This window comes from Hesperophylax consimilis, chromosome 27 (genome assembly GCF_061612785.1).
Source record: "Hesperophylax consimilis isolate HC1 chromosome 27, BYU_Hcon_1.0, whole genome shotgun sequence".
NCBI lineage: Eukaryota > Metazoa > Arthropoda > Insecta > Trichoptera > Limnephilidae > Hesperophylax > Hesperophylax consimilis.
This window is the reverse complement of record NC_142862.1, coordinates 16,152,557-16,166,262: the sequence shown is the minus strand read 5'-3', so window position 1 is coordinate 16,166,262 and position 13,706 is coordinate 16,152,557. Positions and strand designations below refer to the sequence as shown.

At 34.0% G+C, this 13,706-nt stretch overlaps 1 protein-coding gene across 1 annotated transcript in view; it reads left to right on the top strand.

Moving 5' to 3' along the window:
* The window catches only part of LOC149410656 (putative fatty acyl-CoA reductase CG5065), a 31,148-nt gene extending 19,428 nt beyond the window's left edge, over positions 1–11,720 (top strand). The window contains exons 8-10 of the mRNA XM_089648385.1: positions 2,492–2,731; positions 4,965–5,225; positions 9,211–11,720. Of these exons, the coding sequence (XP_089504511.1) occupies positions 2,492–2,731; positions 4,965–5,225; positions 9,211–9,319 (610 nt within the window). The 3' untranslated portion in view covers positions 9,320–11,720. The remainder of the gene's footprint in view (positions 1–2,491; positions 2,732–4,964; positions 5,226–9,210) is intronic.
* The last annotated feature ends 1,986 nt before the right edge of the window (positions 11,721–13,706 follow it).

Below are 13,706 nucleotides of genomic sequence, written 5' to 3'. Positions count from 1 at the left end.
AGGTTAGATTATAGTTTTGTACAGAACAAGGTAGGTTTACTAATTGGCACCAATAATTACATATTGAACTTTTTCTACACATACGAATACACGAAGAGTGCGCGAACATCGATATAATCATAGATTTCAGTATACTAGCGTTTAACACTGTGGCAATGGGATAATGCATTGTAACATAAATGGCAAAATTTTTCGGCAAGGATATGAAATATTTATGTCTCAATAAATTATATACATTACGATGCATAAATGAAAATGATAATATGAAGTTAAAAAATGAAAAAATTGTGATTAGCATTGTAATTGTTTTTTAGAATTATAATACATACCTAATCATAGTCTATACGACTTTGAGCGATATGTATCATCTTTTTGTAGTAAGAACAATTAGTATTATTAGCTTTGTGATTGGTATTTAGGGTCATCTTGAATAAGGTGTTCTGATGTGCACAGTTACTACATTTTTCTTCAGTGTTTTTGTTAGGGCATTCCTTCCATTCGTGATCTTTTGCGCAATGTAAACACGTCGCACGTTTGTCCTTATTAAAACATTTTAATGCAGTGTGACCAAATTTGAGACAATGGTAGCATTGCGTCAAGGGGCTGGCATCTTCCACTCGTACTCTGCTAAAACCAATGTTAATTTTTTCCTTTTCCATGAGGTATGACCTTACTGCTCCGCTGGTTTCAAATATATAATTAGTGAGTCCATTTTGGTTTTTTGGTTTAAACATTTTTATTAGTTTAATCGTGTTTTTAGTATCGCTATTCATGATATCTTTTATTCCATCGTTTTGTGTTTTTATTGCCTCAATTATGTCCTCTTCAGTTAAATCTACTTGAAGATTTCTTATGAATATTTTTGGATTTTTCTTTCTTAATTCCTCTGCAACCATGTTTTTTTAAGGGTTTTATTGATTTCATCTGTCAATTTCTCTGCATGTTCTTTTGAAGGACAATGTGGTGACATTTGTTTAAGAGAAATGTTTTTAGTGATGATTTAAATGTAACTATGTCGGTTATTTGTTTGATGCTACGTGGAAGGTTCTTATATATTTTAATGGCCATGTATTGTGGTCCTATTTGAAATATAGTTTTGTTTGATTTTGGGATTAATAAGTTTTCTGTGAACCTTGTAGCGTGTTTATGTGTGGAGTTTTTTGTGGGAACTTTTCTGGAGATGATCGTACTAACAGGCATAACTCCATGTCACTGTCAGAAGTTTGATATTTTTAAAATTGGTCTATACGAATCCCGGTGATCAGAGTTGGTAATTTTTCTTAGGCACCTCTTTTGGATGATAAAAACATCTTTAGCGTTTACTGAGTTTCCCCAAAAAACTATTCCGTATTTTATCATTGAGTATAAGTATCCATAGTATGCTGTGATTACTGACTCGATATAAATATCTTAAACATCGATGTTTAAGATATTTTTAAGGGTGCCTAGAACAAAATAAAAGCTACTGATTTTTGCTACTACTTTAGATACATGTTTTTTCCAGTTTATATTTGCATCTAGTTGTATTCCCATCAGTGAACAACTTTGGGATGGTTCGATATGTTTTTTATTAAAGTTACCATTTATGTTTATGGGTGTAGCTTGTACTGGACAAAATTTTAGAAGTTCAGTTTTGTTTGTGTTAAGCGACAGATTTTGTGATAACAACCAGTTTGCTATTGATTGGCAAGTCTCGTTAGCATGTTTATTAAACTCGTCAACGTCTCCAGTACATTCAAATAACAGAGCAGTATCATCAGCAAACATTGAACATTCTGTGCCATTATTGGAAGTTTGATTATGTACACAAGGAAGATACATAAAATACAACATCGCTTGTCGCTAATGGTTGTTGCGCTGGTTTAGGTAAAATTTAAACAATTGCTCGATATATAATAAAAAAAGGTACGTGTCCCTTTCAGCTTTGTAATATATATATTTTTTCAATGAAAAGAAAAATGTTATCAACATAGTACACACAAAGTAAATTACTCAACGACGCGATTTTTTCATATAATTTAATCCGTTAATAATTGTGGACGTAATACAACCCTGAAATGAATGATTAACTGTGTAAAATTAAATAACCGCCAATAGTAATATTTTGTGATGGAAACCTTCAAAATACCTTTTTTAGTAACTTTCTTCACCTCCATGATTTTCTTCTTTGCTTCGCTTTGGACGTAGGCCTCCCTCCCTCATTTTTTTCAAGTTTTGGCTTTTTATTTAGATTCTTGGCGGACCTCACCCATCCGAAGCCCGCAGTTTCCCTCAAATCGAAAGCCCGCCTCATTTGTGTCCACATCTATTTTTTCACAACGAAAATATGCCATTCGATGCTGCTATGTGTTCGTGTTAGTCATGCCACATGCTCTGCATAGTTCCACTCGAGGTTTGGAGAATTGTGGTTACTCCTTCTTCACTCATTCGTCTTGATGGAAGATTCGTAACAAGACTCTTTCCATCTCCTAACAACAATTTTTATTTCCAGGACACCAGAGCCGATTATCTACAATTGCTCCACCAGCTCCACGAACCCGATTACATGGGCTAAGCTCGCCGAGTATGTCCTCCATCACGCCAGAGGAAGCCCAACCCAACACGTGCTGATGTACCCCAACTTCGTTAACACCAGCAGCCCTGCGGTGCACCGCTTCTGGGAACTTACTATGCATTATGTGCCCAGTCTCATAATAGACTTGCTCCTAGTATGTAAGGGGAAGAAGCCTATGTAAGTAGAATATATTGTGAGGAAGGAACTGTGGAAGGCGTGTAAGAGTTATTAGTCATTTCGCAATTCGAGCAGACCGCTCTGGGCGCCAAATTGACAAGGCGCTGAACCTGACACCTGAATAACAAGTGAGATTATTTTTCATGAAAACGGCGCTAGACAAAAACACAAATCATCCGAATATTAATAATTAACAATAGGTAGGTGATCACTGTAATCAATATTAGGTAGACTTCTACTGTTTGCAAAATTTTACTCGCGCCAGGCGCTGTTTGGTTCAGGGCCGGCCCTGACGCTGGTGGTACCATTTTCACTGGGAATAACAATAATCGCCGATCTTGCAAGTTGATAGTGATATGTGGATGTTACACACAAATATACAGAGTATTTTCAGAAATAACTCGCGTCTTCGCCAATTCAAAGCATTGAATTTTGTGGTATATGCCTAAATGACTTTCGACAGTCAATACGCAATGTGTAATTTCTAATGCCCTTTGAACCATCTTCATGCTTTGACTTATTATTATCTCCCATTCTTACTTTTATATTATTATTGTCATTGTTATTGTCTTCGCTCCTCATTTATATATGCTCTCCTTTCACTGTCATCTCTGTTTATAAAACTTATTCGTGTAATTAATATGTTGTTAATGGAATATTTGTCCGTAAATAAATAAATAAATAAATAAATAAATTCAGAATCTGGAAATCGTCTACCGAATCTATTTGGTGGTACTTATATCGATTTACTAATTTCATTACCGACAAATCCGTTCGTTGTCTTCACGTTACTAGTTCTGGGGTCTAGCATGATCAAATTGATAAATTAATAATATCGGATCGATAGGCTCAACTATCGACGGTTTTATACCGATATCCATAGCTGACACGAAATAATTAGGTAACGCTGCTGCTGCCCCGGGAACTATTTATTGGATAACCAACACATCTGGCATAAGTCGCATATATACATTGACAATGTTGAATCGAAATACTAACTTTAATGTGAATTGGCAGTCCACATACTTTTTGACTCAAAGGGGCAGACAATTAGTTAATGAGATCTTTATCCAAACTTGTTGAAGCCCGAACCAATGTAACGTCATTGGCGCGAAAGGATTCAACTCACCACGTAAAGACTTCTTTCAATTCTAAGATCTTTTGAAGTGAAACTTCTTTACGCGCGTTATGCAATTTCGAGGACCGGAGTAAAACCAACTCATGACCGTCATCAAAAACCGTGATCATTTCGCTATAGGAGCCTAGCCAATATTATATACCTACTTTCGGTCGCTCTCCAAACTCAGCTTCGCGTTCTAGAGGCAATGCGCCCGATTGTCGTCGTGAAGAACCGAGGTTCGATCCCCGCTTTAACTATTTTTTTTTGTGATTTTTTTAATAATAATTTTTTTTAAAGTGATTAAATGCTCTCGTGCTGCGACTTTTAGATATTTTGACTATATGATATTTTGGTCGAATACGTAATAACCGCGGTCTAGAGGCAGAGCGTTCGACACTCGTTATGCAGGACCCGGGTTCGAATCCCATATTTTTATAACTTTTAATTTTTTTTTTCTTTTTAGATTTTTTTAATAATAATTTTTTTTAAAGTGATAAAATGCTCTCGTGCTGCGACTTTTAGATATTTTGACTATTTGATATTTTGGTCGAATACGTAATAACCGCGGTCTAGAGGCAGAGCGTTCAACACTTGTTATGCAGGACCCGGGTTCGAATCCCATATTTTTATAACTTTTAATTTTTTTTTATCACATGCTACTTATAAATATGTCAATAGACAGGAAAAAAGAGAGAATGAAATGAAAAGAGAGAGAGAGAAGAATACTAAAAGTTTCACTTCCGTCGTGCGTAGGCTTGCCACACACTGTATTTTTTTTTAGTTTAACTCCGTTCGTTAATAAGTCAGTAATTTTGCACTACGAGCGACATAATTTAATAAGATGTGTATTGACAACTAACTGAAGCTTATCTGAAAACATGAAGGCCGCGTTAAAATTTGTCTATCGGCCGTCGGAACATTTCTTATCGATTGTTGATATCGTTTGCAAATATCGCTAACTAGCCATAGTTGGCGGATTTAGTCAATATCGTATTGATATAAGGTTTTATCGATCGTCCGTACTAGATACCCAGAAGTCAGATATGATGAGAAATATAAAGTTTTTTTAAAAAGGTTCAGAAGTGATAGTGATTATCATTAATTTGCTTCTAGTTCCACGAAGACATTAAATAAATTCAAGCAAGCCGTCGAGTCCTGCCAGCATTTTGCCATGAACCAGTTCATCTTCAGGAACGATAACATGGCTTGCCTGGTGAATGATCTGAGGACTGCTGAAGATGATGCCGAGTTCTTCAGTGACGTGAAAGCCATCCACTGGGAGACCTACATCGGAGTATATACTCGGGGAATCAGGAAGTACTTACTGAAGGACACTCCGGATACGATGAAGGCTGCTCAGACAAAAATTAGAAGGCAAGTTTTTTAACAAAAAAATTATTTATTAATAAGGAGAAAAGTGACTATCGCTGATTTATTAAAATTCCGTTAAAAACGGGATAGCATGCCGTTTCCTAATAAACTTTTAATACATTAATAATATGTCGGAATACGTGCAAATTGCACTTGCATTTGTCCTGATAATTCACAATGACGAAATGTAAGTATATCATATTTTTTATGAACACGTGTTCCGACATCGTTATAACAGATTCGCATTTTACTGATAGTTTGTTAGGAAGCCTACCAATTTATTCGTTAAAGGCCTGCAGTCCCTACAGTCCAGTTTTAACCAAAATCCGAATAATGTGAAGAGATTCTTAATAAATTATCAATATTTTATATCCGTAAGTTTTTTCAGTGATTTCAAAAATAACAGTCTTCCAACCAAGTACCATGGTAAACATGGTAAAGTAATTATTGCTGATTACGGCATTTTTAATCTTCTATTTTTTGTACCTACATCTAACATCTAAAAATAATTATAAAAATACGATATTAAATATTGGAAAAATAATACCTTCCGTTGATACGCAGACACAAACAATGATTTTTAAATGCGCCATTTTCGGTTTGCGGCTAAAACGACGTGTTCGTTTTTATTTATGAATTCGGCGACGTTGACTTCATACCGGCAACACTGGCGGTTTCTATGTCATAAAGATTTTGTAGCTAGTTGGAATCAATCCGGAATGTCCAGTTTTAGATCGTTTTTGAAATCAATAATTATGAATGAAAAATACTTATTTTTAGTAGGATAACCATAATCACAAAAATAAACTTAAAATCTTTAACACACTTAAACGGTATTCATAGTTAATTGTAAAAATACCCCCATTGCTATCCATTGCTGATAATTTCTTCAATTCCTCAAATAGTTCTAAACTTTTGACAGCAGAACTTCCTTTGGTTTAAAAATTCGCCCAGCCTTATCATATCGAGGATCCTAAACCAAAAGGGCGTTAGTGACATTTTAGCAAAAATTGGTTTTTTGGGGCATTCGTTTCATTAGAATCATATCTATATACCTATAACACACTTAATCAACCTTAGTATAACACACTCCTGCTTTCCTAGTACTCTTAAAAAAGGACTAGTTATACCCATTTATAAATCCGGAGACAAAATGGAAATAACTAACTATAGACCAATCACTCTGTTAAACTCGATTTCAAAGATTTTCGAAAGAGTATTAAAAAACCAAATTATAAAATACCTAGAAGAAAACAAATTAATCTCGGATAACCAATATGGATTTAGAGACAAAATAGGCACCAAAGAAGCTTTGGCATGTACAATAGATTATATACATAGCAACTTAGATCAAGGGTACAAATGCATAGCGATATATCTAGATTTAGCTAAAGCCTTTGACTCAATCTGCCACAATTCACTTTTTAAAAAATTAGAAAACATGGGTATCAAAGGCAAGGAATTTCAACTATTAAAAAGTTATATGAGTAACAGAACTCAACAAGTCAAAATTAATAACCATATTAGTAAACCACTGTCGATTACATATGGAGTTCCACAAGGAAGCATACTAGGGCCCGTTCTTTTTACTATTTACATAAATGAACTTTACAGCAAGAAAATAGACGGTGAAATAGTTAGCTATGCTGTTGACACAGTTTTACTTTTCAAATCTAAGGATTGGAATAATGTATATAACATAGCGAATTTGGGAATCTCGCAAGTGAAAACATGGCTAGACTCAAAGATACTTACACTTAACATATCAAAGACAAAATTCACAACATACAGTATAAATAGCACGGGACAGTCAAAAAACAACACAAACACCATAAAAATACACAAATGTTTAAACACCAACATCTGCGATTGCCCTTCTCTAGAAAAAACAGAACAAATAAAGTATCTAGGAATCGTAATTGACCATAACCTTAGATGGATACCTCACATCAAACATATCACAAATAAACTTCTCAAAACAATCCACATTTTCCTTAACATAAGAAACATATATAAAATAAAACAATTGAAAACAATATATTTTGCACTCTGCCAATCAATAATAGAATATGGAATTATTGCTTGGGGAGGAGCAACAAACTCGGCTATCAATTACATAGAAACCGCACAGAAAACGATCTTAAAGGTAATACTCAAAAAACAAAGACTGACTGATACAGACCAAATATTCAACAGCTGTGACGTACTAGATATACGCCAATTATACGTTAAAACACTACTAAACTACATTTTTGACAAAAAAAATAAATTTCAACATACACAAAATAGCACTAACAGACCAGTTAGACAAGCGTACAAAGAAAACATAAAAACTCCGACAGTAAATTCAAGCTTTGGACAAAGACACTACCAATACCATGCTATAAAAGCTTTCAACAGTTTACAACTTGAAACTAAAATTGAGGAAAATAAAAATAAATTCACACACAAAATTACAAAATGGATTAAAGAACAAAAAAAACCATATTACCAAAATGTCATAGCATAAAATAAAAATAAAACCTACACGTAACACACAAAACCAACATAAACACACATCACTCACAAACACACAAGATTATTTTCATTGTATTATTTTTTAATTTTAAATGTATTATTATGTATTTCGTATTTTTAATTTTAAATTTATTATTTTCTTTTCAAATTTATTATCTTCTCTTTAAATGTAATATGTAGATTAGATTTTCATATTATAAAATGAAGGCCTCAGCACGGGCAAGCCACCCAGTGAGGCCTACATTACTGGAAAACATAAATTGTAACAAAATAATGTACCAAATAAATAAATAAATAAATAGACCTATTAGACGCACCGGCGCACAGTGGGTTGAAAATCGTCTTTCATAGACATAGAGACTTGAATTTTCAAGGGTCTTTTTTTGGCTAGAAATGGATTCTGCTGAAGCATAGTAATGCTATAAAATTTCGTATGAAGCAATTGCGTGTACAAATGAAGGAGTTATCATTTTTTTATGAAAAAATTGTATGGCACTGATATTAAAAACGAGGCTATCTCTGGAATCATAAGGTTGGCCATTCTATCCTTACACACAGATATACTACTATTTATTTGTATTTTTTTGACATGCGTTGGGGTTACTTCACAAATTTAATGATTTCCTCATCTTCATGTTTAGTTAGCCATAATTTGATGTTTTTTAAACTTTTCTATATCCATCGTGTTTTTAATTTCAATGGGAAGGGCATTATATAATTATATAGCATGGAAATAGTGGTTTTTCTGGACGAAAGATGTATTTAATTTTGGAATGTTTAGCAGATTTGAGGATTTCGTCCTTGTAGTGTAGGTGTGTTGTTCAGCAAGGTGTTCATATTTTTCTTTAAAATTGAATAGTGCATTTTTTTAGTACAGTTTTATAATGCTGAACACGTTAAATTTTTTAAAAATTTCTTTTGATGGCGTTCTTATGGGTACTTTCAGGATTATTTTTATTATTACTTTTTGTGTTTTAACGAGCTGCTTCATGTGAAGGTTTGAGGCAGATCCCCATCCAATAATCCCATATTCTATGCGTGATTGGCAAAGAGCATAGTTGACTTTATATAGATCATTTTTATTTAGTATATTGCGTACGTTTCTAAAGTAGTACATGAGCTTTGTAAGTTTCTTTGTAATGTGAGTTTTTATGTGAGTGTCCCATCGAAGATTTTCATCGATTTCAACGCCGAGATATTTTATGTTTCTGGAGTGTGTTATGGTGGGGCAGTGACATGATTGCGTTAAGTTTTTTCCTTGACAATCATGTATTTTGAGAGCATAATCCTTAGCTGATTGTCCTCTGGCCGTTATAGAAAATGTTAATTATTTCGTTTTGTTGACATTTAGTGTAAGTTTTTAAATATTATTTTTCCATAGTATAATTTGTAGATCCACGCTAAAACTATTCTCCATTCATAAAGCACTCATCATATTATTGTTGATTATTATTTGTTCAATTTGTTTCAGATTATATTGGCTCGACCTGTTCATGAAGTTAATCAGCGGCTACTTGTTCGTGAAGATTATACTCAGTTTTAGAGCGAGACTGATGGGGTCGGTAAAAAAAACCCAGTGACGTAAAAATTTAATAACAAAAACTTTGTGTAAAGTGTAAAACTTAATCTTAACTCTAGTGATGTAATGATTGTAATTCTGATAATAACCGTAGATTATAGGATTTTATCGATATATGCAGGGCCGGCACTTAGCCAAACGGCGCCAGAGGCTCTTGTCAAGGCCAGTAGACGCCTCGGCCGTAAGTACGACAATGATTACAGGTAGGGTAGGTGATTAATTAAGACAATGATTACATTATCCTGGGTAATCACAGGGTAGGTGATTACCTAATTCAATGATTACATTGTCCTAGATAATCACGTAGGGTAGGTGATTACCTAAGACAATGATTACATTGTCCCAGATAATCACGTAGGGTAGGTGATTACCTAATACAATGATTACATTGTCCTAGGTAATCACGTAGGGTAGGTGATTACCTAGGACAATGATTACATTGTCCCAGATAATCACGTAGGGTAGGTGATTACCTAAGACAATGATTAAATTGTCCTAGATAATCACGTAGGGTAGGTGATTACCTAAGACAATGTAATCATTGTCCAAGGTAATCACGTAGGGTAGGTGATTACCTGAGAAAATGATTACATTGTCCTAGGTAATCAAGTAGGGTAGGTGATTACCTAGGACAGTGTCATCAATAATGTTTGGATAATTTGTTTTTTTTTTTTTGTGTAAATCATTTTTTATGAAAAATAATCTCAAGGGCGATGTGTTAGTTACTAAGCGCTTAGGCAATTAGGCACCCGGAGGGGACAGCTCCAATTGCGCCCGCACTGGACCGGCCCTCGATGTACATTATGTATTATATGGAGTGCAAAAAGAATCAAATAATAAACTGATCATCTCTTGCCCTAAAACATATCACGCAAAAGTCTTCATCTTCAAACACAATATAATCGAGAGAGAATTAGAAAATTCCATGTATATTCAGCGGAAACTTACCAACTGTCTTACCTTTCTAAATATATAAATATGTATTCCTTTGAAATTCATAAACATGATTGCGATGTAACCAATTTAAAAAAAAAAACATAATTCGAATAGAAATTTATTTACCACTTCTCAAAATTATACATGTACCATAATTTTATACAGTTAAAATGTTTTTTTTTGCAAATGTACACTCCTCTTCCATCCACAAGCATAGTGGTTCTAATGGAAGAGTAGTATAAAACAACCAACTGTAAAACATGAATTGTGTGTACAAAAGTTTTATTAATAAAAAAGGAGAAAACAGTTTGCTACACAGATTATCAAAATACTTCTTACATTCAACTTGTTGGCTGTGAAAAGGCATTTTACAGAACTAAAACTATTTTAAAGGCACTTTCAATGATTATCTTACAACTATATTTTAAACATTAAATAGTTGTACGAACTCACACAATAAAAAATAACAATTCTATACGTCTACAGACGTAGTGATAAGCTTTCTTAGAAACTAAGAAAACCACAACCTTTCATGGCTCGCCATTATTTTCGTTTACGCCTATAGACTTGACGACAAGACGCTGGGATTTGTGGTAAGCTAGTAGACCAGGTAACATCCCCTTAATTCTGTGTTAAAGCTTCCGTTTACCTCGCAAGGCGTAAGCTTTCGGGACCCGGTACAAGAAAACTGGGACACAATCACGGAGAAAACAGTGACAACCCTTCACGTATGTACTCGTAGAGACTTGACGTGATGTCGGGATGTGTGTTAAGCTGGAAAACCCGGTCACAATCCCTTGATGCCATATTACAGCTTCCTTTTTACGTGTTTGCTTAGCGGGAACTGTGCTAAGACGATAAACTAGGACACAAGATCCTTCAAAACATGTCATTGTTTTCGTTCACTACTCTACTTAACGTGTATAGACTTGGATTCAATTAGTAAGTCATTTTACGACTGGTCCTTTTATTCGTGAAATGACACATGTTGGTGTTAACAGGCGCATATGAAAGTCACTGAATAGTCCTACCATATTATTTTGAACCATTCATTTGTTTATGTAGAGTATTTAAAACTTTTGGTAGCTTTTTCTAAAATAGCACTTTGAATCTCACACGCACCTCTAATGAAAACGATTAATTCCTTGATGAATTTGCCAAAACCAAACGAAACACAAATTATTTGTATTAAATGATAAAAAAACCTTGCTGAATTTATAATTACCATTTGAGAATAACGATCAGGCCAGGGCCGTATTTACTATAAGCCTGTGGGCCTGCACCACAAAGAGGCCCGCACCACAAATTGTTTAAAGTTAACTTGTGAAAATATTATACTAATCTATTTATTCACTATTTATCTATATAAATCACTAATCTATATCCAAGTTAACTTATAAGGTGTCATGACTACCATTTCTTATCAAATATAAAAAAAGCCTACTGATAATTGTTATTCATTTTTATCTCACCATTTCACTAAGGTCTAAATTAACGGTGGAGTGAAATTCTCTACATTTTAATAAAAAAAACTTTTAATAATTTTTTTCAGGTTTTTAGTTAGAAAATTGCTCCGAAATTAGATTTTTGCAGCGTCTTTAGATCTTAACCCTTAACTGCATAGTGTAACACATCTGATATAATTAGCTTTTTTTTATTTCTTATTCATTTTGACATCTGTTGGTGGGTATTGGTATTACAGTATTGTTTTTACATTATTTCTGCATAATAATGCTGTCGAAAAATTACAATAGATGATACACAATAATTTGAAATTTTGATTTTAAACTTGACGGTTGGAGGTTACAGATTGTGTGCATTTTGATGTACAGTATTAAATCAAAATATAGTGTTTTTCGACGAGTTGGATCGTAATTATATTATTTCACAAATAATAAGGTATGTTTATGTGTTTTAAATATAAATTTAATGTGTATTATGTATTTTGACAGTCTAAATATGACAAAACGTTATTATATCATATATGTAACACTATGCACTGAGACCATATTTTGACATTTGTATTTAGTCATTACTAATTATAGCATAACGTTGTTTCAAAATGGCAAAGAGGGGTTTATCCGAAAAGGAGTTGGACGAAATAATTAATCGCTTATCTGACAGTGAAGATGGAATGGATTTTACGGATGATGACAGTATAGCTGATGAAAATTATTGCGCCGTAGAAAATTACGATTCAGATGATCAAAGTGAACCTGAAGATATCCGGTTGAGAATCATCTACCAAATAATGTTGACGGTGATAATCTACCTAATGTTTTATCTAGTGGCCAAACTGATATTACAACGACAACGCCCGTTTCGTCTACTTCAAAAGTTGTGAAATCGTCAATTTTGTGGAGAAAAAAAACCAGCAGCTTGAAGACTCCGACATGGAATTTACAGGAAACAGGCAATTGCCCTCGGATATGATGGAATTGGAAACCCCATTCGATTTTTTTAAATATTTTTTACAGATGCTATTATCAATAAAATACTAGAACAGTCAAATCTCTACGCTCTGCAAAAAGGTGTTTCAAGACCTGCAAATATTACTGCGGCTGATTTGCATCTCTTGGGACAGTTAGGAGAAATAAAATCCCTGAATGTAAGCTACCAGATGAAAAAATAATGAAAAATGCTCCACGAGGAACAAGCTCGGAATTTAATGGATCGTATCAAGGCGTTGAAATGTCTAATGTTGTTTGGAAGGATAACAAGGTGGTCACGTTACTATCGTCTTTTGCAGGGGAACTTCCAATGAAAACTGTTGAACGTTATGACAAAAAAAAAGAAAACTAAGGCCACAGTTAACTGCCTATTTGCTATAATAGAGTTCAACAGACATATGGGAGGAGTTGACTTACTGGACAGTGTCATGGGATGCCATAAAATTGCGATGAGAAGCAATAGATGGTATATGAGGGTGTTATACCACTTAGTTGATATGACTATAGTAAATTCTTGGTTTCTATATAGAAGAGTACAAGATCAAAAAAATGCCAATACAAAAAATACTGTGCGTCTCGCCCAATTTAAAACCCTAATTGCTCGATCTTTATGCACCGTTGACTCTAAGTTTACCAACAAACGAACTGGTCGGCCAAGTGGAAGTTTAGAGCCCGTTTTACAGAAGAAGAAAAAAGGCCCAAAATTAAATGTCCCACCAAAAGACATAAGAAGCGATGAGGTATCTCATTGGTCAACATGGCACGAAAAGAGGCAGAGGTGTCGACTTCCTACCTGCAATGGTCTGACGTACTGCCACTACAAAAAGTACAAAGTCCCTCTATGTTTTAATAAGAACAAAAACTGTTTTACGGCATTTCATTTAAATTAATACTTTCCCATGTTTTTATTTGTCTTCTTTTTTTAAGTATAAGTCATAAATTAGTTCGCTTTATTCAATGAAAATTATTTTTGTAACATTAGGTAAGAGCATTTTTTAAGAC